Genomic DNA, 27,585 nt, shown 5'->3' on the forward strand with positions numbered 1-27,585 from the left:
TCCAGCTTGAGAGCAAGGGGCCAAAAGAAGCTAAAAGTAAACACACAAACACAGAGGGAACAGAGGAAAATGTAAACAGAAAAGATTACTTGAGAGATAAAAGATGTTGCATCCATAAAACAAGATGGCAACTTTTAAAAGGACAGAACTTTTCAGAACTAAATATAGTCTAAAAATTCAATGAAATCAGGAAGACGAAATCAAAGACATTTCCCAGACATTAAAACAAAGATTAGAAATATTCAGATACATTTGATTAAAAGTAGGTCCAGAAAGAGAGACTAGATTAAATGAAGTAGAGAAAATTATCAAAGAAATACAGCAAAATTTCTCTGAATTTAGGATACAAATCAAGATTGCAAGGAGTTAATTCCAAATGAAGGAAAGAAGACCCATATCATGGATCATTGTGAAATTTCTGAAAACTAGGGATATAGAGATGATTCTAAATACTTCCAAAGGGGAAAAAAGTCACATATAATGGAACAAAATTCAGAACTGCATTAGACTTCTAAATAGCAAGGCCACCTCGGGATGCCTGGGTGGCTCAGTCGGTTAAGCATCTGCCTTCAGCTCAGGTCATGATCCCAGGGTCCTGGGATTGAGCCCCACATCGGGCTCCCTGCTTTGCAGGGAGTCTGCTTCTTCCTCTGCCTGCCACACCCCCTGCTTGTGTGCTCCCTCCCTCCCCCCGTCAAATAAATAAATAAAATATTTTTAAAAAATAAAATAAAAAACTGAGAATCTACGTAATAGCTGTGGGATATATTGGGGCTCTTTCACTTTTCTGTTTGTAAGAGACTTTAAGGGAATGGAGGATCAATTTTTTTTTTTTTAAGATTTTATTTATTTACTTGACAGAGAGAGACACAGCGAGAGAGGAAACACAAGCAGGGGGAGTGGGAGAGGGAGAAGAAGGCTCCCCGCTGAGCAGGGAGCCTGACCCGGGGCTTGATCCCAGGACCCTAGGATCATGACCTGATCCTAAGCCGAAGGCAGACACAATTGACCGAGCCACCCAGGTGCCCCCCAGACCACCTCTTAAGGGACGTCGGCATAATGCCTTCAAAATTGAGGAAATGTTTTGCTACTTTGTATTTTATACCTAACCAGACTACTAACCAAATACAAGAGTAGGATAAAGATATTTTCAGGAATCTGTTAAAAAAAATTCAGCTGAGTAAATTTGAAGATCTAACGGGCTTTTTTCAATAATCCATGAATCAATCAGCATCCCCTTTACTAAGTGGAAGAGAGCTCCGAGGAGCTGTACAAAATGGAAGGTTTTTATAAGCAGAAGGGGGTGGGGACAAGGAAGTCATTAATAAAGAGACAGGATTATTACAGGCAAGGTCACCTTTCTTTGGGAAAGGGTGGGGTCTATCAAGCAGATGACCTCAGTAGTGTTGGTCAGGAAATTCCAGACTGATTGATTTAAAATTCCATTCCTGGGAATGGCTGAGACTGCAATTAGGTTAGGCATCAAGTCCTAGTTTGCTGACATGGGGCTAAGCAGAAGTGGCTCCATTTTGAGTCTGTTATTTTTTTTTTTAATAGATGCAAAGAATCAGAAGTTGGCTTTTTATGCATTCTTTCTTGGGAAATGACTAAAGAATTTACTTCAGTGAAATGGGGGTATAAGCCCAAAGGAGGAATAGTTGGGATTTAGGGAATGGGCAATCTAGCTCTGAAGAATGGCAAAGGAAAAATTCCCAGGACAAGAGCTCTGCACCAGACCTAAAAGCAACCAGCTAAGATTAAAGCAGGAGGAGGAAGGGTTATAGGAGAGAATTTATTAAAAACAAACAAAAACACTCTAGAAATTTGACATATCAGTTGGAGCATTTGGAAAAATTTAGAAGTAGACACATTAAAAAACAAAGCAAATGCAAGGGTAGTGATTAGGAAAAAGTAATATAACATAACATGGTATAATATAATATAATATGATATATAATATACCTTCTTGGTTCAACAGTGAACAGTTACGATAACATAAACACCATTGGCTTTATCAGAAAGTGTGATGTACCCATATTGAGGATGAGAGAGGGGAAGTCGTGGTGGTGTGAGAGCTACAACCTTCTTCACCATAAAGGGGTAGCAATATCGTCTAAAAGTAATCAATATAGGGGCGCCTGGGTGGCTCAGTTGGTTGAGCAACTGCCTTCGGCTCAGGTCATGATCCTGGAGTCCCGGGATCGAGTCCCGCATCGGGCTCCCTGCTCAGCAGGGAGTCTGCTTCTCCCTCTGGCCCTCCCCCCTCTCATGCTCTCTCTATCTCATTCTCTCTCTCAAATAAATAAATAAATAAAATCTTTAAAAAAAAAATAAAAGTAATCAATATATAGCAGTATAAGGGTTTAGAAATATGAAGATAAATATCAGAAGAAATGGCTGACAGTATAGAAGACAGTTGGCTCTAGAAAGTAGGACTAGGTACAAATGGGTCAGGGAAATGCTGTTTTTTATTACAACCCTTTGATTTTTGAACAAAGAGCATGTATTACTTAGACAAAAGTTAATTTGGAAAAAGAGAAAGAAAGAAAATAACAACAGGCATTCATTCTTCTAACGCTTTTGAGCCAGACAAGATGGCATCCTTCCTGTATCTGTATCATGTATAAATGTTTGACTTGAACTTGGGGGTGCATGGGCTCATCCTTCTGGTGATAGGTGCCAAAACAATACTATATGGAGGTGAGTGATAAATCAGGTAGGGAGTCCTTGCTGCAGGAACCCCAAAGATGTAGATGAATATATTTTGTAAAACAGTTTGTTTTCTTTTTTCTTCCCTGGGTTTGAGACTTTATCTTCCTCTCTCTCTCTCCTTAGAAAAATCTACTAGTAGGGCACCTGGGTGGCTCAGTCATTGGGCGTCTGCCTTTGGCTCAGGTCATGATCCCAGGGTCTTGGGATTGAGCCCTACATTGGGCTCCCTGCTCAGCGGGAAGCCTGCTTCTCCCTCTCCCACTCCCCCTGCTTGTGTTCCCTCTCTCGCTGTGTCTTTCTCTGTCAAATGAATAAATAAAATCTTGAAAAAAAAGGATGTCTTAAAAAAAAATCTTAAGGGCGCCTGGGTGGCTCAGTTGGTTAAGCGACTGCCTTCGGCTCAGGTCATGATCCTGGAGTCCCGGGATCGAGTCCCGCATCGGGCTCCCTGCTCGGCAGGGAGTCTGCTTCTCCCTCTGACCCTCCCCCCTCTCATGCTCTCTCTCTCATTCTCTCTCTCAAATAAATAAATAAAAAATCTTAAAAAAAAAAAAAGAAGAATCTACTAGTAATTATTAAAGTGTTTATTCCAGGCTGGCCTTAGTTATATTGTGGGGCATTAATGTAAGTTTGAACCCAAGAATTAAGGGTGTAGCACTTCTTCTAAAATCAATCTGTGGTTGAGAGAGAGTAGTTGGAAAGAAATCTTTAAGAGAAAGAGGACAAGATTTATGTTATCAAAAACTCATTGTCTTACCTATATGGAGATTTTTCTTTGCTTGCCAACCTTGGAAAATATGACTTTAATTTTTATAAATGAGGTCAGTAGTAGAAACACTGAGAAAAATGAAACTCCAGCTGGGGTTTCCTATATGGCTCTTCATGCAAGGTTAGTTTAGTGTCACATATAAATAAAACCTCACGGTCAAATAACGGGAAATCACTAAATGATCCTTCCTTTTGAGATTTAAAATGTACATTAGTAATCCAACGTTTCCCAAGCTTTTGCCAGCAGAATTTAAAAAAATATATCCATTGACTGTAAGTGTTCATGGGACTAAAGTTTGGGAAACAGTGCTAAGGAGGTTTACCCATCCCTGGTGGTGCAAGAAGAGGTCCCTGGTAGGAGTTCACAGTACTAGAGAGTGTGTTTTATGGCTTGTTAAGGGATAGGGTTACACTTAATGTTTGTTTGCATTTCTTGGCTGGATCCTGATACCCCCTGTGGCAACAGAAAGTCTCCAGGAAGATCATTGTTCTCCTTCTCAGGTTAGGGAGGTCGTTAGGATCACCCTAGGCTACCTTTTAGAGTTCAGAAGTAGAACTCAAGGTGGCCATGAAAGCTGCTCCTAAACTCTGTCTTGGGTCTGGATGTACTTGATTATCATTTTTAGTTTCTAGTGCTTTTGCTGTTGTTTTTCTTCTAGTTGATGTTGATTATAGACTTTTTGATAACATTTTATTGCTTTCTTTTGCTTTATAAAAGAGCAATACATGGTAATAAAATATTGAGAACCGTACAAAGAAGAAAATAAGTCACTTGTAATCTCACCTCTCAAATAGAATCACAACTAGCAACTTTTTGTCTATGTGTTCTGTGTGTACTGCTGCATACAGAGATGTGATTCTGTGTATTTGTATGATGCAAATTTACATCTTTGTTTTAATTCCCATTATGATATGAACATTTTTATACTATTCAAAATTATTTATATACATCATTTTAAATGATTCTATAATAGTATATCATTTGATGATACCATAATTTATTTAACTATCTGCCTATTTATACTAGTGTGCTTAATTTATGTCTATATAAATAAAACACAATTTCATTGTTTGCCTCTTAGTGGACCACATGAAAAATGACACAACAAATTTTCACCAAACTTGGAGAGTATGTTTGGGATAGCCAGATTCAAAATGTAGGCTATGAAGAAAAAAAAACATATTTGTGTGTGGGGCTCGGTGGAGAAACTATAGGGGAGGAAAAATAATTTTCTCTCTACCTTTCTGAGTTTGTGGCTGAGATCTTCTGTCATAAAAGACAGATGAGCTAGAGGGCGCCTGGGTGGGTCAGTTGGTTAAGTGACTGCCTTTGGCTCAGGTCACGATCCTGGAGTCCCAGGATTGAGTCCTGCATTGGGCTCCCTGCTCAGTGGGGAGTCTGCTTCTCCCTCTCCTGCTCCCCCCTCTTGTGGGCTCTCTCTCTCTCTCTCATTCTCTCAAATAAATAAATAAAATCTTAAGAAAAAAAAAGACAGATGAGCTAGAGAAAAACAAACAGAAGTTTTTAAATATATATACTTCATGCATATGGGATATAATTCCCAAGATGGCCCAAGCCACCTCCTTAAATACCATCTTAATTTAAAGACAAAAGAAAGATGTTGGGGCAAAGAGAAGTCAGTTATGGGAGGTTGCCAGGAAAAACATGGTAAACAAGGGAAAGTTTGTTATGCAGATTTAAGTCATTTCTTCTCCACTGATAAGATTGGAGACTTAGAGTCATCTTTTTCTTCCTGGTACAGAGAGTTAGACACCTTTCTTTCTTTTTTTTTTATGTTAATCCCCTACATTACATTAGTTTTAGATGTAGTGTTCCATGATTCATTGTTTGTGCATAACACCCAGTGCTCCATGCAGAACGCGTCCTCCTCAATACCCACCACCAGGCTAACCCATCCTCCCACCCTCCTCCCCTCTAGAACCCTCAGTTTATTTTTCAGAGTCCATTGTCTCTCATGGTTCGAGAGTTAGACACCTTTCTTTACAAATAATTTCCTTTCTAAAATGTAAATATGAAGGGTAACTTCTACTCTTATTTTCAGCACTTCTTTCTCATCTGCTGTTTCTTAGAATAATCAGCTCACAATAATCCTTATTTTGCTACCCTTCATACCTCAAATCGGTGAACAGGTATCCTTGAGAACAACTGAAGTAAAAAGACATGACTGAGGTGGGGTGGAGGAGACTTGTCAGACATATTATGACACTGTAGATAGAAATCAGACATAATGGCTTCCATTTCTGTGTCCCCAGTCAAATGGCATGAGGACATCAACCTACTCACAGCTACTGATTTGTAGTCAAATTGCTTTTCATGTGGGCAACTCTATGAGGATTACCAAGGGCATTTATGTCCAAAAAATGTTTACAATGATGAAAACCTAGAATATCTACTGTCAAACACTTGGAAGGGAAGCTGGTGAAGGCCAAATAGAATTATCTATCAGGCCATGGACTGATTGATCCATCAATTAATCCATTCTTCCTTCTATCTATCACCCACATAAGCAGCTGCCTGAGTATTCCCATGTTCTTCGGCCTAATGAGGCCATCTTTCCTTTGGATATTTAAAAGAATGCCTGGAGCTCCCATAAGAGGCATAGCAGGAGAGACTTTATGTTCCTTGATATCTCTGAGATTTCTTACAATTTTTAGCTGATTTAAAAATCACTTGTATCTCTCCTCCCTTTTTTGTACTCTGCTTTAGCCCAATTTACAACACAGTCCCTTTCCTTTTTTACACAAAGTTTTTTTCCCATAATGTAGTTGTATTGCTAAGGAAAATCTGTGTCCTAAGATGGCCGACTGAGCCAGCGAGAGAGTCCCAGTCCTTGCCCCGGGGCTCATGCAGGTTCTTCTCCCTGCCCTGCTTTGCGCACGCGCCAAAAGTGCCAAGTATGTGGAAGTAGAAGTGTATAAATTGCCCCCTTTGTTTGTGCTCCGGGCTCAGACCTTTGGAGACCACTCTCTTCTGAGCCCGCTGGAGTAAATAAACCTCCTATCCTCCAAGATCTCTGAGTGCCGCTTGGTTCTTCCATTGGGCGATCAGTCCAGGTTCTGTAACATTTGGTTCCCTGACCAGGAAACCCAACCGCACTGGCCCATTGTTGCCACCGGTTTGGGGCAATGGTGGGGCAGTGACAGAAGGTCGCGCTCTGCTGTTCCCGCCAGACTCGAGGCGACTTGGCAGGTGAGGACCTGGTCCTGACGTCAGATTCCAGTAAGGCCTGGGGCTCCAGGACCCAGACAGGCCCACCGGGGTGGAAGGGGAGCCTGATCACCTCCCAGAGACCTCTTAGAGGTCTCACAGGTAGGGATTCCCAGGGAGGGAATGTAATAACTTCTGGAGTGTGAATGTGTGAGTGAATGTGCAGTCCGACCTGGCTTGCTCAAGCAGACTGATTCTGTGACTCCATGGGCGGGCACCCTTAAGGTCCCCAGGAGCCTACGGAGTCTGAGTGGTCCCGTCTGCAATTCCATGGTGAATGGCATACTGTGTATGGTGGCATTGGTATAGTTTCTGATCGTAAGTCACAATGCTGAGACTGCTATGGCTAAGCCTCACCTAAGCTCCTTCGGGACATGGCCAGACGGGCATCTGATTGGTTTCCTCATCTCAGGAGGCAGCCCCCTTGTCTGTCTCTGCACCATCGCACGGGACATCACCATGGGGTCAGGGCAGAGTAAACCTAAGGTTCTAGAGACCATGATCAAAAATTTCAAGAAGGGGTTTTTGGGAGACTATGGAGTCAGGACGAACACTGGCAAGTTGAGAACCCTATTTGAATTGGAATGGCCCATCTTTGATGTCAGGTGGCCTTCAGAAGGGACACTGGATGTCCCAATGATTCGTTGAGTATGGCGAGTTGTAACAGGAGAACCAGGAAACCCTGACCAGTCTCCGTACATTGACTCCTGACTAGGAATTGCTCAGACCCTTCCCCCCTGGGTGCGATTGGCTTGCAATAGGGGGGACAGGCCAGGGTCTTAATCACCTCATCCAAGTGACCTAAAGAAAATCAGCAAAAGCCCCAGTCTCCACAAATCCTAGCCGGAGATCCCAAGGATGAACTGATCCTGCCCCCACCATACATACCCCCAAGACCATCTACACCTGGCCCTTCAGCTCCAGACACTCCACCGGCATCAGTTTCACAGGCACCCCCAGGCCCAGAGGATCCACTGGCAGCCCCAGGCCCAAAGGATCCACTTTCTCCAGGACCAGCAACCAGGCTGTGCCTCGGGCTGGGCGCAAGTGTCCTCCAAATGCCAGTAGGAGAGATGTGGGAACACGAGAGGCATGATGAAGATGGGACGGTCCAACCCTGCCGTTCCATGATGTATTATCAGCCCTTTTCCACCACCAACCTCCTCAACTGGAAATATAACACCCCATCCTACTCTGAGAAACCACAGGCCATGGTAGACCTCATAGAATCCCTTTTCCAGACTCATCGGCCAACCTGGGAAGACTGCCAACAGTTACTCCGCACCCTGTTTAACACAAGAGGAAAGGAAGAAAATAATGAAAGTTGCATGGCATAACCTGAAAGAGCATGCACCAGCGGGAGTCACTGACCCTGCTGCCTGGGCTAATACGGCCGCACCTGAAGAGCGCCCAGCATGGGACTTCAGCACAACTGAGGGACAGGCCCACATCCACCGGTACCAGGAGGCCCTCCTCCGGGGAATCCGGGCAGGAGCTAAGAAACCCGTGAACATGACTAAGGTATCCTCGGTAACTCAACAACCAGGGGAGTCCCCCGAGTCTATGCAAGACTATGTGAAGCCTACAGGATACACACTTCATTTGACCCCGAGGCACAGGAAAGCCAACAGATGGTAAACACCTCCTTCGTGGCTCAGCCGCCCCAGACATCAGAAAAAAAAAAACTTCCAGAAACTAGAGGGTTTCGCCGGGATGAACATCACCCAGCTAATAGAGATTGCCAGTAAGGTCTACATGAACAGGGAGGTCGCAGCCGAACAGGAAGCCAACAAAAAGATGAAAAAGAAAGTCAGCCTCCTCGCCACCACCCTGAAAGAAAAGGACAACACAAAGACGGGGAGACCCCAACCACCGAAAGGGGGAAGCCCAGAACCCTCTTGGCAAGGGATCAATGTGCCTACTGTAAAGAGAAAGGGCATTGGAAAAACGAGTGTCCCAACTGGGGAAAGGCTCAAAAGCCCAGCCACTACAAGGAAGAACCCCAAGAGGAGGACCTCATAGGCCTTGTGGGAATGGACTCAGACTGAGGCAGACCAGGCTCTTTCCTCCTTGGCCCCCATGAGCCCACGGTCAGAATGAAGGTGGGGGGGGCAACCAGTGACTTTTATGGTTGATACTGGGGCTGAGCACTCTGTTGTCACCTCACCAGTGGCCCCTTTCAGCAAAAGGACTGTGACCATCCTTGGAGCCACTGGGATGTGGGCAATATAACAGCCCTTTTGCCAGGCTTGCTAGTGCGAACTCAGGGGCCACAGGGTCCAACATGAATTCCTTTATCAGCCTGATTGCCACTCCTGCCAGTCAAGAGGCCAGGAGGGGGATACCAACCAGTTCAAGACCTGTGGGCCATCAACAAGGTGATCATCTCTCTGCACCCAGTGGTCCCAAATCCATACACCCTCTTCAGCCAAATCCCAGGGTCAGCCAGATGGTTCATTTGCCCAGATTTGAAGGATGCCTTCTTCTGCCTCTGCTCAGCTCCCCAGAGCCAGCCACTGTTTGCCTTTGAATAGTCTGAACCTGATACGGGGTGCCAGATGCAACTGACTTGGACGCGCCTCCCGCAGGGGTTTAAAAACTCACCAACCCTCTTTGGGGAAGCACTGGCCGTGGACCTCGCCAGCTTCCCAAGAAAGGCCACACGATGCACCCTCCTCCAGTAGGTGGATGACCTCCTCCTCACCAGTGACATACAAGAAGACTGCACAAAAGGCACAAAGGCCCTCCTACAGCTCCTGTCAGACTCGAGATACCGAGTCTCACGGAAGAAGGCACAAATCTGCCAACAACAGGTTCAATACCTTGGTTTCTTCCTCACCCAAGGGAAAAGAGAACTAGGGCCGGAGAGGAAAAGGGTCATCATCTCCCTGCCACAGCCCCAGACAAAAAGGGGCCTAAAAGAATTCCTGGGGCCTGCAGGATTCTGCCGCATCTGGGTCCCTGGGTTCTCGGCAATAGCAAGACCCCTTTATGATCTCTTAGGGGGACCAGATCGAGAAACCCCTGCCTGGACTGAGGAAGCAGAAGCCGCTTTCACAGAGATACAGACCACCCTGGAGGCAGGCTCCAGGCCTGGGCCTACGAGATGTAGAAAAACCCTTCAATCTCTTTGTGCATGAAAAGGAAAAAATAACACTCAGGGTACTCACCCAGACTGTTGGATCCTGGCAACAGCCAGTTGCTTACCTGTCAAAGAAGCTGGACCCCTTGGCAGCAGGATGGCCACCGTGCCTCAGGGCGCTGGCAGCCACAGTCCTACTCATCAAGGAGGTGGACAAACTTACCCTGGGGCAAGAACTTAACGTCAAGGTCCCTCATGCAGTTGTGTCCCTCATGAACGCACAGGGAGACCGCTTCCTTTCCAACTCTGGTCTAGCACAATACCAAGGGCTCCTCTGCGAAAACCCGCAGGTCACCCTCGAAACAGTACCTACAAGAGGGTGCCCGGAAAGTGGGTTATGCTGTAACCACAACCACTGAAGTCCTAGAAGCTAAGGCATTACCAGCTGGATGGTCAGCCCAATGGGCTGAATTATATGCCTTAGTCCGAGCCGTCACCCTCAGTGAAGACAAGCGAGTCAACGTCTATATTGACTCTCTGTACGCCTTTGCTACTGTACATATATATACATGGAGCCATCTACAAGGAAAGGAGCCTCCCAACTGCAGCAGGAAAAGCTATCAAGAACAAGGAGGAGATACTGAGAATCCTCGAAGCCATCTGGCTTCCAAAGGAAGTAGCAATCCTGCACTGTAAGGGACACCAGAAAGGAGACGACCCCATAGTGTGGGGAAATTATCTGGCAGATGAGGCAGCCAAGACTGCAGCCAGTGAGGACATAGACAGAGCCCCTTCCCTCACCATGGCCCTTATACCCCCGGAAGAAGTCCCTCCCCCCAGTTACACTAAAAAGGAAAAGTTATAGGCCATGGCTGAGGGGGCCACCCTGACTGAAAAGGGATGGTGGATGATGCCAGGACTTTCCCCCAGAGGCTTACTATTGTCATTGCTTATTGTGTGTCCCTTGGGTGTATTACTGCATTTACTTGTCTACAGGTTTCATCTGCTGATGGGTTAGCCATGATGGCTCCCTCTACCTAAGGTCATAGATCCCACTTTTACTGGCCCTCTGCTGTCTACTCCTGAGTGCATTTCACCATGGTTTTCCTGGCCCCAGTCAGTCCTGGTCTTCTGCTACCTGGTGTGCTGTTCCTCCTCACTGCCTCTAGCTTGCTTGGCCAGGCAAGGGGGGCAAACTCTTGTATCACCATTACTGGCAAATGGACTTTCCAGCTTATCCCCCTCAATCCCACACCAGCGCCCCCACTGACTTCTTCCACCTGGGATGGGCACACACCAAAGTTTGACCTCCGTTTTGTTGAATGCCAGCTTCTTGATACCTCCTGGGAACCTCATAGATGGTGTTCCTACCATGGCCCTCACTCAGGTTACCGACTGGTAGATATCTACATCTGTAGGGGCCCTACACCTCAACAGCCAAACACCTGCCCCCAGCTCTGCTCACAAGCCTGGGGATGCGAGTCCTGGGTGGCAACTTGGCCAGGAATGAAACAATGGTCCAATGGGTGGTGGAGCCTCAAACAGTGCAGTGACATCTGGATTTCCTTGTCATGCAGTGCCACCCCATCCTCTTGCCCTAACAATCACTGTATACCGCTCACACTCTCAGTCCTAGAACCCAATCAAAACAGTGGCTCATTGTGGGCCGCAGGAATCACTCTCCTGTTGGGCCAGTATCACTCTATAGGGACCGACCCCATGGCCAAGTTTATGATTAAGTCCGTGTTTGCCCCAAGCCTTGCAGTCAACCCTCAGAGTCAAACAGAAGATAACTTGCCCTGGCGTATCCCTGGGTCCCCCATCCACACACAGCAAGCATCTATAGCGCAACTGTTAGGTATGATTGACGCCTCCCACCAAGCGCTTAACCACTCAAATCCACCCCTAGTGTCTGACTGCTGGATCTGTAGGAAGCCCAGTCCCATCCAATACCTAGGTGTCATCCTCAACCAGTCTACCGTGTCACCTCCCACCTCAGCACCGGGGACCACAGATTATCCCTTTCTGGCTCCGGTGCCACTGTATGGGAACTCTTCCTCTCCCGTCATGGGCCACAGTCGGCTCTGTGCACCTAACAACACTTTTCTGGCTTGTGATCAAGGTGTATACATCTGCATCACCTGGCGTGATCAATCATGCATACTTGTCAGTCTCTTAGCTGATCTTTCAGTCCTCCCCGGGAGCGATGCCCCACTCATATGGAGAATGAATACATCGCCGGTGGGAATCACTCCAGTGGACAACTTGGTGGGATACCCTCTCACAATGTTTCCCTTGGTTCGCCCCCCTTGTTGGCCCCCTCCTATCACTTCTAAGATGAAAATGATGCCCTCTAAACTAGGTGTTTAAAGGGGCATCAAAGGGGGAATGATAAGGAAAATCTGTGTCCTAAGATGGCCAGCCGAGCCAGTGAGTCCCAGTCCTTGCCCTGGGGCTCATCCGGGTTCTTCTCCCTGCCCCACTTCGAGCACGCACCAAAAGTGCCAAGTATGCGGAAGTAGAAGTGTATAAATTGCCCCCTTTGTTTGTGCTCGGGGCTCAGACCTTTGGAGACCACTCTCCTTTGAGCCCACCAGAGTAAATAAACCTCCTATCCTCCAAGATCTTTGAGTGCTGCTTGGTTCTTCCATTGGGCAATCAGTCCAGGTTCCGTAACAGTGTGAGTAAAATTTACTTAAGATGTGGCATTAAAGCTGGACTGCTTCTCATTGGCTGATTTCTTGTCTTGTGCCTCCTGGCATCTCACTTTCTGCAAGATCTTTTCCTCCTCCCACCTTCTCCTCAGTGTTATCTATTGTTTCCTCTAATCCTTCCTTCCTTAGTCTAGCCCATCAATAGTTCATATTTTTTTCCTATTTTTTAGCAAAGCAGTTAAATTCTGTCTAATCCTGTCTGTGGGTTTCCTCTTTTATACCCAGAGATGTTATCAAGATACTTTCTTGATACTTTGAACCTTGATGGTTCTCTCCCTAAGAGGAATTCTGCACTCAACACTTAACATAATATAAATCTTTCACAACCCCATCTATATCCATGTGTCTATTTATATCTTTTTAAAAGATTTATTTATTTTAGAGAGGGACTGCACACAGGGTGGGGGGAGGAGCAAAGGAAGAGGGAGAGGGAATATATATATATTTTTAAAGATTTTATTTATTTATTTGACAGAGAGAGACACAGAGAGAGTCTGTGAACACAAGCAGGGGAAGTGGGGGAGGGAGATGCAGGCTTCCCGCCGAGCAGGGAACCTGGTGCGGGGCTTGATCCCAGGACCCTGGGATCATGACCTGAGCCAAAGGCAGAGGCTTAACAACTGAGCCACCCAGGTGCCCTGGGAGAGAGAATCTTAAGCTGACTCCGAGCTGAGTGCAGAGCCCAACATGGGGCTCAATTTCATGACCGTGAGATCACCACCTGAGCCCAAACCAAGAGTTGGACACTTAACTGACTGTGCCACCCAGCCACCTCATGTGTCTATATTTTTATCCAGGCCATCCATTTATTTAATCTATCCATACTCCTGCCAGCATCTACACATTCATCCCTCCACCCAACTGTCAGCCTCACTGCCTTTCTTCATCCTGATTCCTCCATGCTCCTCCAAAGACCCAGAACACTCATGATGGGAAGGTTGTTTTCCCCTCTCAGTTTTTAATTTTTTAAATTATTTTATTTATTTCAAGATTTTATATTTTTTTATTTGAGAGAGAGATTGAGAGAATGAGTGGGAGGAGGGGCAGAGGGAGAAGCAGACTCCCTATGGAGCAGGGACCCTGACACGGGACTCAATCCCAGGACCCTGGGATCATGACCCAAGCCGAAGGCAGACACTTAACCAACTGAGTCACCCAGGCGCCCTATTTTATTTTTTTGTTTGGCTCTCAGGGTTTAAAAAAATTCTTTATTTAAATTCAATTTAGTTAACATATACTGTTTTATTAGTTTCAGGGGTAGAATTTAGTGATTCATCAGTTGCACGTAATACCCAGTGCTCGCTCATTCCATCAAGTGCCCTCCTTAATGCCCATCACCCAATTATCCCTTCCCCCCACCCACCTCCCCTTCAGCAACCCTCAGTTTGTATCCTAGAGTTCAGCATCACTTATGGTTTGCCTCCCTCTCAATTTTCATCTTATTTTATCTTTCCTTCCCTTCCCCTATGTTTTTATTTGTTCTGTTTCTTAAATTCCACATGACTGAAATCATATGGTTTTGTCCTTCTCTGACTTATTTCACTTAGCAGAATACCCTCTAGTTCTATCCACATTGTTGCAAATGGCAAGATTTCATTCTTTTTGGTGGCTGAGTAATATTCCATTATATATGGTTTGAGCCTGCTTCTCCCTCTAACTCTGCTCCCCTGCTCCTGCTCTCTTAAAGATTTTATTTATTTATTTGACAGAGACACAGCGAGAGAGGGATCACAAGCAGGGGGAGTGGGAGAGGGAGAAGCAGGCTTCCCAAGGAGCAGGGAGCTGGATGCGGGGCTCAATCCCAGGAGCCTGGAATCATGACCCAAGCTGAAGGCAGATGCTTAACAACTGAGCCATCCAGGTGCCTCAAAAAAAGAATTTTTTTTAAAAGAGAAATTTTGCTTTGCAGAAATAACTATCAGCTGCCTTGAAATGACAAAGGAGAAATAGATAAAAAGTGTATCGCTGGGAATAATTGTAATCTTTGCCTTGGGCAAAGGAAGGACAGATAAGACCCGAGTTAGAATTAAGTGAAGGAAACCAAGTGCATTGGGGCCATTCACTGAAGGAGCTTGGCCAGAAGTGACATATTTTCATATATGAAAAGTTAGGGTGTTGGTGAAAATACACCCATATGCAAACATGCCATACACATACTCAGAAGTACTTAACACTTTTCTTGAGTTTAGCTTGAATGCAGCCATACTCCCATTGTATTGATGATATAGTACAACTGATATTAAATTATTTCTGAAAGTTGACTCCCTCAGCATGTCACGGAGATCCCATAACTGGATGGAATCACTGACAATGCTAGCACTGTAAAAAAGGTATACTTATATATATTTAGCATTTACTATTTGTATTATAAATCAGGATTATTTTCGATTTACTGTATTGGGTTTTTTTCTTAACTGTGTTAAATTGTTGAAAGTAACTTTGTAGCATTAGAAGCAAAGGCCAAATTCGAAATAAATGCCATTCTTCAAAATGCTCCCCTCTATCCTGACAATGACCAACTATTTGGTTTTTTTCCCCCTTAGGCAGGGAAAGTTATTCCTATTGGACACAGAGTTGCAACCTGTTTGACTGAAAAACTTCCTAGGGTGAGCATTTTCAATATGTATGTATGTATGTATTTATTTCAGAAAAGAGCTCCGTTTAATTGTGACATTTTAACATTGGACATGTGTTTTGACATCTGCCTGCCCCCATCAATATGCATTTTTGTAAGCCTAAGATAGACAACTCTTGACATTCCTTAAGAGAGTTGTGTAAACTTAATGTGGTCAATTTTGATTCTTTAGTGTATTTTGAGGCCTTCTATTTATTTTGTTCAAGGAAGTGAAAACTCCAGGCTTAGAATTTCTAGCTCTACAAAAATGATTGGAGATACCTTTTATTTCTATAGAGAATAGTCATATACGGTATGCTTTCTAACCTGGGTACTTCCTGGTTGTTTTCTAAATATAACTTTTAAAATATGACATTTATTTCTATAAAACACATTTTAGGAAGTTCCATTATTTGGGTCTGTAGTTCCCCATGTACTTACTACACTCATGCAATGGTGTTCACTGATTGGGATAGATTAATCTGCTAATATTTTAAAAACTGTACTTAATAATTCTATTTTTTGTCTCACTGTAGCTAATTACTCCACCTGAGGCAAAAAAATTTTTCAACTATAGATATCCACCTGCTGGAGCTGAAAGAGTATTTTATGGCAGAGCAAATGATCCCCCAATCGCTCCTTATTTGACACATGGAATAAGATCTAAAATTTCGATACCGGTAACTTCTTTTCCTTTTTTCCCTGTGCATTATTAACTTACTAAGGTGAAAATGCATGAATGAGGTATTAACGAAATCATCAGTTCCAATTTCCTTCCCACTCTTAACTCTTGAGTAGTGAAAAAAATCCAAGCGGCAACAGCCAAGAGACTGTAGAGAAATTAATGGTCTGAGCCACAATCTACATATTTTCACCTCAGATAATAAAAGCCAAGTTGCACTTCATTTTCTCAGAGTAAAGAGAAATGCTGTCAGGCTTTGTTAGAGAACCGAGAGTATGAAGGTTGGGTGATATCATCTCAAGGCACAGCAGAGTGCTTGTATAGAATTTGGGGGAGTGGGCTGAATGTTACCTGTGTTGATTGGGCTATCTAGATTCTGAAGACCTGATCTATACCTCTGGAGAGAGCTGGTAGCAATCACATGGTTCTTATACTTGTCATTCCCACTTTTCTAGAATCTGCGTCAAGTAACCAGGGCTCTCTTCTTATAAACCTTAGAGCCTCAGTGAAGGTTCATGTAGGAATGTTTCAGCTTCATAGCTCCAGTGCTGACAGTTCATTTGAAGAGATGAGCAAAGGCAAGGATAATGAAATGTTTTTCCACAATCATATTATCTTTTCTCCAGCTATTGATTAGTTTCAGTTTTCAGATTTTTGCTTTTTTGTTGTTGTTGTTACATCTGTGCTTTATATGATTTCTTTAGGCAAAGGTATTGATCAACCCAGAGCCTATAACAACATTTCAACAGAAAATTAAAGATAAAAAGGAGTCAGTATATTTTAGCAATCAATGGGCACCACTAGGAAAATCTCATGATCAAACGCCAGGATTACCTAAAGGCCTGGATGTACTCAATACGACATTTGGGACAATAGTCATCAGAGGTAATAAAAAAGTGTTGGGGAGTTGCTTGGTGAAATGTCTTCTAAAAAAAAAAAAGGAAAAGAAATGTCTTCTTAGAAAATGGGATTAAATATAAATATTTTGTTGACATGGCATTTAGTGGTGGTGTAAATGATGATTCAGAATGAAAGATGGGATCATGGCAAGAAAATGACTCTCAGACCCAGAATCCTCAGAGTTTATGTGTACCAAGGCAGTAAAAATTCAGCTTTTGGAAGCAGATTCAGTGAGTATAGTAGAGAATGGTATAAAGACAGGAGAGAGGTTCAAGAAAGTTGATAGTGGAGCCTGCTATGAAGTCCTCAATCCCTTCTCCCTGGACATGCATTTGTGTGTTTTATTTCCACCAATGCTTCTGATGTGTTCATAACTCTTAACTCTTTATGAAGCAGACCATGGAACAAATAAGTTTGGCAAATGCTGTGTACTGCACTCCATCCGTGCAGATCCACAATGTCTACCCGCATATGCCAAAGGCAGGCAGCATGTAAAGCAGAACTTAGGGAGTAGAGTGCATCTTCCAACAAACAACAACTTATAATGGAATTGGTCACAGGCCACTATTTCTTCTGAAGTTCCAGGCTTCTTTTCCTTCCACCTGCTTCACATTTATCTCCTCCTCTCGTTTTCATGTCTCTTACCCTCTCTCTCCAGGGGTCTTAACCACAGGAGACCTCAACTTCCATTTTTCTTTATCCTGCAAAGAAATTTGGTTCTCTTTGTTTTTCTGCGCCCATTAAGGCTCTATCTCAGGAACCTTATCTTTTTTTTTTTTTTTTTCACCAAAAGGGCCATTAGATTATGTTCCTTAACATAGTAACACCCACTCTGGAAATAAATTATGCCTCTCTCTTGGGATGCAAAATCAGCCAAGTCTACAACTTGATCATATCCGATCTAAAGTTAAAATCAGTTAAAGTTTGAAACTTGAAAAAATGTAGTTTAGAGCAGATGATGTATCTTTTTACTTTATAATAGGATTTTAAAATTGTATTTATGTAGACATGGCATTACAGCATTGCAGTAATTATATCATAACTGCTATCTAGGATTAGACAATTTAATATGAAAGTTCTGTCAAGGTATACCTCATTTAAATATATAATAGAAAGAATGTTCCAAGACATGTATTTGTCTATTCGTAGGTATAATAGTTCATATGTCAGACAAAAAGTACTGCTTTACAGGATTATTTTGAGTTGACCTACTTTCTGGTATTCTTAACTATTTGTTTACAGACTGCAATTCTTGGCAGAAGTCCAAAAGAAAACACTGAATCTATGTTGTTAGGAAGAGAAGAACGAAATTATGAATGGAATTATATTTAAAAATCATTACACAAACAATAAAAACAAAATAATTCACTGTATATAAAACTGGGGCCCACCAGTCATGGGAAAGCAGCTATTAAACAAACATCTTATTGCTCTAGGTTTGGGATCAGTAGGAAGAATTTCTTCCTGATTCCAGTGATTTTCCCTGGCAATTTTGGCTACTTTGAAGATGGATATTCAGATCAAAACAGACTTAGGGTGTACGCTTCAGTCTACAGCTGTCACCTAGTCTACTCCCACAGGGCATCAGGGTTTCTGAAACTGACTTGTGATTCAAATTTGCTTAGAACATCTTGGGAAGCCCGGAGCAAACTGAAATCAACATTGTCCTGAGTGTCTCACAATCAGAAATTTATACAGGCTTGGAATACAGCTCAGGACAACCTAAATAGTTAACCAATACAGAGTTCTGATATTCTTCAGAATTCTAGGGAGTGAGCCAGGTCAAGTGCGGGTCCCTAGGACAGTAACGCATAGGTGGTGTCCTCTTTCTTGCTAAATCTTTATTTGTGTTCTCTGAGGGCCCATGTAGTTTATGTCATTGGCATACCTCATTTGCCATCTGTTCTAGTCGATTTAAATATGTTATATAGATGAAAGTTACCTTAAAACTGATTTCTTTAATTCTTCCTTTAGAATTATCTGCTAGAGATGTAGTGAATCCACCAAAACCCTATGAAGAAGTATTTAAGGAAGGAAAGGAAGGACATGATCTGTATATTGTTTCTCACAACGATTATTATGTGGGTAAGTGTCTTCCTGTGTAAAATATATCTGAGGATTTGTGAAGAGGAGTAAAGGAGATTATGTGCATAAAGTTAAATGCCTGGCGTATAATAAGTGATCAGTAAATAATAACTTATTATTCATAAGATCATAAACCCTGATAGCTAGGAACACATATACTTAGGCATTTTGTATATAAGATGTAGAAATGTATGTATTATTAATAGGGAAAACATCTAAGAAAGGTTACATGTTAGTTTTAGGCTTAAAAAATACTGCTCTTATTCAGATGTTAGGATTATTCTAAGTACTAAGGTTGGGTAATGGTCAGTACACAATTTTTGAATCAAATAGAATAGGTTCAAATCCTTGCTTGTCCATTTACTGTCTTTAGGCTTCGGATATTTTATTTATCTTACCATCATTTAGTCTAATCTCTTAAATGGGGATAATAATATTATGAGGATTAGGTGAGTGCCTGCAAAATGCTTTCATAGTGCCTGGAACATAGTAGGGGCTCAATTACTATTATTATGATGTGATTTTGTCTAATGTAGCATATTACCAGAACTATTCTCTAGCACAACTAAAAGGCATTAGATGTTTACAGTGCTGCGAAATACAACTTAATTGTTGACATGTTGATGCTAAGTGGAATCTTGATGTAATAGAAGACCGGGAATTAGACACTGATATATGTTCTGAGAAAGCCAGTGGATTGTGTATGATTGATTCATGAACTCAATCCTCATTAGCTAGAAGCAAGACTTGCCCTTTACTGTAACGCAAGGTCCCTCTCATCCTTGCTTTCTCTCATTTCTTCACTTTTTCTCCTCCCTCTCCATCCCCTCACACCATAGTTCCTCTTTGTGTTCTTCCTCCTAATTCTGCTCATAGCTGGGCCTGTTTCCTATGCCCATTGGTCTACTGTCTAGAATCTGTCATTCTCTTCTTTCATGGCCAGTCTCTGCTGCTTCCCCTACACTTGAACACATCCAGTCCTGAGATTATCTCTGCCCTCCTATTCATACTACTGCCGCTTACCCTTACTGTGTCACTGGTTACTGGTACCTCGTCTACCTCCCTGGCTCTCTCCCTCCTTTTCTTTCTCTCCTCCCTCCAGTCCTCCCTTCCCTTATTCCTCCTTCCCTCTCTCCCTCTTTCGTGAAAATATTTTATTCATTTTTTGAAAAAGTTTAGCATGTATTGTGCAATAAAATCCAATGCCTTTTAATTTTTTTCAAACTATATATATATATAAACAACCTGTAATTAGATATATGCATTTAGCAGTTGGAGGAAAATGAGTGTAGATTTTTTTTATTTTTAGTAGAGTCTAATGGACTATAAAATGATTGACATTACCTTCCTTTGCTGATTTTTATGGAAGCCTCAGTGGTCTCTTGAAAAGGCACAGAATTGGGCGCCTGGGTGGCTCAGTCGTTAAGCATCTGTCTTCCGCTCAGGTCATGATCTCAGGGTCCTGGGATCGAGTCCTGCATCGGGCTCCCTGCTCAGTGGGGAGTCTGCTTCTCCCTTTGACCCTCCCCCTCTCGTGCTGTCTCTCTCAAATAAATAAATAAAATATTAAAAAAAAAAAGAAAAGGCACAGGATCCAATCTTTTTAATATTGTCCTTATTTTTTCTCATAATGAAAGTAGCTTTATTTATTTGTTTTTAAAGATTTTATTTATTTATTTGTGTGAGAGAGAGAGCACAAGCAGGGAGAGTGGCAGGCAGAGGGAGAAGCAGGCTCTCTGCTGAGCAAGGAGCCTGATACGGGACTCGATCCCAGGACCCTGGGATCATGACCTGAGCTGAAGGCAGACGCTTAACCATCTGAGCCACCCAGGCACCCCAAGCTTTATTTTTTATTATAAAAATATATAATAATTGTAGAGAATTTAAATATCTCAATAAAATGGGGGGGAGCATCTGGCTGATCCAGTCGTTAGAGCATGCAACTCTTGATCTCGCGGATGTAAGTTCAAGCCCCACGTTGGGTGCAGCAATTACTTAAAAAAAAGATCTTTAGGGTGCCTGTCTGGCTCAGTTGGAAGAGCATGTGACTCTTGATCTCGGGGTCATAGTTCGAGCCCTACATTGGGGGTAGAGTTTACTTAAATAAATATTAAAACAAATACACACATACATACATACATATCTCAAAAAAAAAAAGAGAAAGTAAATGTAACATTGAAATATATTGAACATCTTTCTAACCTGCATGCACTAAGCTATCTATCTTTAGTTAAATGGGATAATATTCTCCATGCTTCTGGGGAACCTGCTATATACATTAAATGTTTTTTATTTAAAATAATATGTCAAGGGCACCATTCAATAACAATAAATATATAACATCTTTTAAATACACTTAATTTTAGTCATTACAAGCAATACGTGTTTCTTTTATAAAATACAAAGAAAAGCTCCCATAATTCCATCTTTCACAGATGCCTTTCTTTGTGTGTTCATATGTGAGTATATACATGTGTTTTGTTCCCCATCATATATACTTTTTTCTATTTGCTTCCCCCCCATTTAATGAAATACCTTAGTTGCCTTTTCATGTCAATATCTATATTGTATTTTTCAGTGTTACAAAATACAATGCCTATATATCTTTGTGAATGTGATACATGTTTTTAGGATACATTCCTAAATTTATGAGCATTTGAAATATTTACTCTTAGAGCCAAACCATCCATCTGAATAGCTGCCCCAATTCGCCCTCACACCTATAGTATATTAGAATTTCCATTTCCCCACATCCTCCTTAATAGTGAGCCCTGCCAATCTTCTTTATTTTTACTTAACTGAAAGACAAATTAGGATTTTACATTATTGTTTTTATTTACATTGTTTGGGTTACTAGTGGGGCTGAATCTCCATCATTTCTTTCTTTCTAAAATTTTTTATTTATTTTTTGACACAGAGAGAGACAGAGAGAGAGGGAACACAAGTAGGGGGAGTGGGAGAGGGAGAAGCAGGCTTCCCGTGGAGCAGGGAGCCCGATGTGGGGCTCAATCCCAGGACCCTGGGATCAAGACCTGAGCTGAAGGCAGACACTTAACGACTGAGCCACCCAGGTGCCCCAGTCTCCATCATTTCTTAACCTTTTAGTTGATCTCTAGTTTTAGTCTTACTTTTCTTATCTAGAAATAGAAAACTAATACCACATCATGACTTCAAAAAGTACAGTATTAGATCCTAAGTATAAAGACCTCCCTTTGGGTTCTCAGGCTTCAGTTTCTAATATGAGATAAGTGATTATAATGAAATGGGAGGGTTGCAGTGTTCTGATGATCTCACCAAATCTTGGTGAGAGCAAGTACAAAACAACAGCCTCTCAGATCTTAGCAGAATGGAAAGGACAGCTGGTGTCCCAAAGCATTGCAGTACCTCCCCTGATCTTGAGGATTTCTGTAACATTAATGGGGCCTGCATTATTCATCATTTATATGTCTTTCTCCTCCATCATTTCCCTACTTACCTACCAAGTATTAACACAGGAACTCTTGTCCTACCAGTCTCCCAGCTCATGTGGGAGAATGCTTGTCCTCTGTAGCCAAATCTGTACAATCCTGGCACTGTTACAATTCCATTTAGTTCCCACTCTCATTTTCATTGTCAATGAGAGCATAATGTGCTTCTGCCAAGATAAGGTTATTTGTGTTGCTTCCTCTTTTTTTCACAGGAGAAGCAAAGAACCGAAAGTATAACCCATCAAGTTTCCATAGGTTTAACTTGTATGGGGTCCCAACACCACATTTTAATGATGGAAGAGCCATGGCAAAAACTTTATATTGGCTCCATGAGCTACAAATGTAAGTTTAATTATATTGGGTTCTGAAACAGGTATTAGATATATGACACATGGAAGAAGAGTTGTAGATTAAATTTATTTTTTGAAGAGGTGTAATACATTGATATGGTTAAAACATAAAATTAATAGGAAAAGACATACAGTGATATGTTTTCAAACCATCCAGTTCTCCCAGAGATAACCATGATACTGTGTATGTGTGTCATTCTAAATTACTTCATGCCTTTATAAATAGCAGATCTGAAGATATATGTGCATGTTTGTAATCTATAGAATTAACCCTATTCATGTTTTTTCTTTTCTTTTTTTTAAAGATTCATTTATTTACTTTAGAGGGGGTGGGCAGAGGGAGAGGGGGAGAGAAACCCAAGCAGACTCCGTGCTGAGCGCAGAGCCCAACGTGCGACTCGACACAGGGCTCGACATGGGGCTTGATCTCATGACCCCGAGATTGCAGACCCCAAGATCACAACCTGAGCTGAAACCAAGAGTCACATGCTTGGTCTCAAGCCAAGAAAGGCCAAAGAATGCCAATAGCCTCCAAATGTTGGAAGAAGCAATGAATAGATTCTCCCCTAGAGCCTTTGGAGAGAATACAGCTTTGCTGACACTTTGACTTGTGACTTCCGGCCTCCAGAATTGTGGGAGAATGCTTTTTTAAAGTCACCAGTTTGGGGTGCCTGGGTGGCTCAGTCGTTGGGCGTCTGCCTTCGGCTCAGGTCATGATCCCAGGGTCCTGGGATCGAGCCCCGCATCAGGCTCCCTGCTTGGCGGGAAGCCTGCTGCTCCCTCTCTCACTCCCCCTGCTTGTGTTCCTGCTCTCGCTATAATAAATAAATAAAATCTTTAAAAAAAAATAAATAAAGTCACCAGTTTGTGGGAATTTGTTGCAGCAACCACAGGAACCTAATACATTGTGCTTGCACTTCTATATATTAATGCTGGAAGTGGATTTGTTTTGCCTTCTGCCCTCTTTAAAGAGGATGCTGGCCATCCAAGTCTCCATGGGTCTCAGTGTGCACAGGAAGTTTGCCTTCCCACAGATACCCAACTTGCCTGGCTCATTTGTCTGTCTGGTCTGTAGGAGCTCCCTGTTACAGAGGCAAAGTGCTAAGTGCTTTACATAGTATTAAATTAATCCTACCAATAACTCCGTGAGGTAGGTGCATTATAATTTTTATCCTTTCGATTTTACAGATGAAGAAACTGAGGTACACAGAAGTTAAGTCATTACCCAATACTATGCAGCTAAGAAGTGCTAGGGGTAGGAATAAAACCCAGGCAGTGTGGCTCCAGAGGCTATTGCTAACTACTCTACCAGGTTTATAGGCACTGGATTCTATGATCATGGGCCTGAAATATCGATTTCCATTCCTCTTCTATTTTTTTATTATTTGAGTTTCTAATACTTGAATTATTCAAAAACAATAATGGTAAAACACAAATACCAAATAAGTTCTTAAAGTATTCTACTAAACCTGTATGAGATAATTTTCTTTGGAGTACAGAAGAAGGGCCTTTATTTCAAGCTGTTCAGTGAATGCTGTGAGGCTGTGCAATGATGTTGTGCAGTTACGGATATTTCGACATACGTGACTGCTTACAGATACTTCCTAGATCTTCCAGAAACATAATCCAGGCACTTTTAGGGCAAAAGGAGTAGGCTCTGTGACTTATAATCCTTACCCACTTCATCCCTGCATGTTCCTAATTATGCCCTTTGGAACTGGTTTTTAGAATGTCAACTTTATTTGTTCAAATTATGGCCCTTAAACTGCCATTGATTTATTCTGACTATACCAGTATTGTTCTTTTTTCCCCGTTTTTGAACTAATGGGAAGTAAAGGAAGACAGAAGAGATGAACTACTTTATATTTCATCTTTTGTTTCTCCACAGAGTGTCACTCTTCTCCAGAAATTTATTCAGCTCGGTATTTCAATAGTACAGGAAATAGTTTTAAAAGCAAATGGAGTTTAAGAATTAAATGTTCATTGTTTTTAGTCTTAACAAAACAATAGAGAATTTATTAATTTTAATGTTATTAAATAGTGTTGTAATTTTCCAGTTCTCAAAAGAAACCTTGTTCATTTAATCACAGTGATAGAAGTAATGAAATCATGTTACAGAAAATTGGCAAAATAAAATCACCCATAATCCTGTCTCCAAAATTCAACCACTGTTATCTTTTTAATGTATTTCTTTCTAGTGTAGCTTCCTGTGTAAATGTTTACATAGCTTTAATCAGAGTGCAATCCTATTTTATATCCTGCTTTTTCACTTAACATGAAATAATTTTATATTGTGTATTCTTAATAACCAATATTTAAAATGTATGCAAACTGTATTCTTGTCAGTGTGACATAATTTAATCACCCTCCATGATCAAACATTTATCTTCTTTTTTTTTTCCTTTGTAGTCAATGAGGCTACAAACATTTTTATATCTATAACTTTCCCACATTTTAATTTTAAAGATTTTATTTATTTATTTATTTGAGAGAGAGAGAATGAGAGAGAGAGAACACATGAGAGGGGATAGGGTCAGAGGACGAAGCAGACTCCCTGCCGAGCAGGGAGCCTGATGCGGGACTCGATCCAGAGACTCCAGGATCATGACCTGAGCTGAAGGCAGTCGCTTAACCAACTGAGCCACCCAGGTGCCCCACTTTCCCACATTTTAAATTATTGTGTGGATTATCTTCCTAGGATTGGTTATCAGACATAGATAAAAGGGAATGACCATTTTTATGCTTTTTGAATCATATTACCAAATTATTTCCAAAAGGATTATAGCAATTTGCACTAGCAATCTACCAAGTGTTTTACCATACATTGTGCTAATGTTAGGTATTCTCTCTTTCTGTCTGTCTCTCTATTTGCTTATGTACTGCATTCAAAGTACCACTTTGTTTTTCTTTTATTATAGATTTATTACTGGAGGGAATCATAATTTCTCCATATATTTGTTACTAGGTGTGAATTATCTGTTTATATCCTTTGGTTATTTATTTATTTGGTCCTTAATTTTCTTCTAGAAATTTTAGTAGTTGCATTTATGATAATGTTAACACCTTGGTTTTGTTTACTGAAAAAATTTTAAATCTGCTTGTCTTAGTCTTTAGACAAAATGTTATTTTTTTAAAAAAAGATTTTATATATTTATTTGACAGAGACACAGCCAGGAGGGAACACAAGCAGGGGGAAAGGGAGAGGGAGAAGCAGGCCTCCTGGCGAGCAGGGAGCCCCATGCGGGGTTTGATCCCAGGACCCTGGGATCATGACCCGAGCTGAAGGCAGACGCTTAACTACTGAGCCACCCAGGTGCCCCCAAAATGTTATATTTAGATAAAATGTTATATTCTGTTATAAACTTATCTGTATAATACAGCTTTTTTTTAGCATATAACTTTTCTTGAAACTGTGTGTATTTTTTTTTTTTTAAAGATATTTATTTGACAGAGAAAGACACAGCAAAGAGGGAACTCAAGCAGGGAGAGTGGGAGAGGGAGAAGGAGGCTTCCCGCTGAGCAGGGAGCCTGACACAGGACTCTATCCCAGAACCCTGGAATCATGACCTGAGCCGAAGGCAGACACTTAATGACTGAGCAACCCAGGCGCCCCTGTGTGTATGTTTTGATGGCCCAAATGATACTATGGTATTCCAAGGGGCACCTGCGTGGCTCAGTTGGTTGTGTCTGAATCTTGATTTCAGCTCAGGTCATGATCTCAGGGTCTTGAGATCAAGCCCCGTGTGGGGCTCCACGCTGGATATGGAGCCTGCTTAAGATTTTCTCCCTCTTTCTGCCCCTCCCCTCCCCGCTGGGGCTCTCTCTCTCTAAAAAAAAAAATAATAATAAAATAAATAATAATAATTAAGAAAAAAAAGAACCAATGATACTATGGTATTTCTCATTGTATGTGTATTTGGCAGCCAAGAATACTTAGATAATAGAGATGCTTGACAGCTTTCTAATTTTATAGGAAAAGAGGAGCTAAGGTCGTATCCAAAAGAGTTGATGATTTCAAAGAAAAGTTTCAACATAAACTTGGAAGAGTTTTAGATCCGTAAGTTAATAATTAACTTTGAATTGATAGTGTCTTGGGATGGAATATAAAAAGTACTCTTTCGGTAAATGTTGGTTTGTTTTCTGTTAGGTTCTATCCATTAAGTAAGAAAGTCATCCTTTTGTGATAATCAGGGAACTCTCTTAGCTTCTGTAGGGCCTGGGGTTCTAGGAAAGTGTTGAGTCCTCTGAGATGAAGCGGGCATTCAGAGACCAGGGAGGGAGAATTTTATGTAAAGCTTTATTTCTGGGATACTAGAAATTTAATTTATCATGTTACATTTTTTTTTCCCCTCTCTCTCTCTTCCCTGTCTCTGTCTGTCTGCCTGTCTGTTTCTACTTCCATATTCTGCTTTGAGTATGTTCTTAATTTTCTTTTTAAATTTGGGCTACTGAAAGCCAGGGAAAGCCTTTAACCATTGCCTGAGCAAGTGGAAGATTAGACAGAAGATCAGCTGGAGAACTTCTGTTTGATATTCATAGTTTGGTTATAGGAGAAATACAGGCTATTAAAAACATATGGCAAGCATATTTTAAATTCCAGAGATGCCACGTGGTGAGTATTTTAACTAAAGGATTTGTTTTCTTTGATAGCATTGCAGAAACAATGACTGTTCCCCCAGACCACACATTTGGAGCTTGTCTCCGTGCTGAGGAGTATGGTAAATATACAAAGTTTCTCCTTAAAAAACAGCAACATCCTTACAAAGTTATGTGGTTAAATTCACCATCTCCTTCTTTCAAACTTCGAATTTTAAAGGCTTAAAATATTACATTGACATTAATGAACAATTTGTAGCACAAAAAAAGAAAAAAATGTTCATATTCTGTTTGAAATAGGTACAGTTTAAAGCCTTTGTGAATGAATAAGTGTCGTCAAGGCTCAGAACTTTATTTAGAAAATAAATATGGCCTGTATTAAATAA

General features: G+C 41.7%; 1 protein-coding gene across 1 annotated transcript in view; it reads left to right on the top strand.

Moving 5' to 3' along the window:
• EFHB (EF-hand domain family member B) overlaps positions 1 to 27,585 on the top strand; it is a 57,720-nt gene that overhangs the window by 10,138 nt on the left and 19,997 nt on the right. The window contains exons 2-8 of the mRNA XM_081825810.1: positions 15,049 to 15,111; positions 15,656 to 15,799; positions 16,506 to 16,686; positions 18,676 to 18,786; positions 22,466 to 22,595; positions 26,577 to 26,660; positions 27,254 to 27,321. Of these exons, the coding sequence (XP_081681936.1) occupies positions 15,049 to 15,111; positions 15,656 to 15,799; positions 16,506 to 16,686; positions 18,676 to 18,786; positions 22,466 to 22,595; positions 26,577 to 26,660; positions 27,254 to 27,321 (781 nt within the window). The remainder of the gene's footprint in view (positions 1 to 15,048; positions 15,112 to 15,655; positions 15,800 to 16,505; positions 16,687 to 18,675; positions 18,787 to 22,465; positions 22,596 to 26,576; positions 26,661 to 27,253; positions 27,322 to 27,585) is intronic.

Source organism: Leptonychotes weddellii, chromosome 1 (assembly GCF_054177405.1).
Source record: "Leptonychotes weddellii isolate Sample4059 chromosome 1, ASM5417740v2, whole genome shotgun sequence".
Lineage (NCBI taxonomy): Eukaryota > Metazoa > Chordata > Mammalia > Carnivora > Phocidae > Leptonychotes > Leptonychotes weddellii.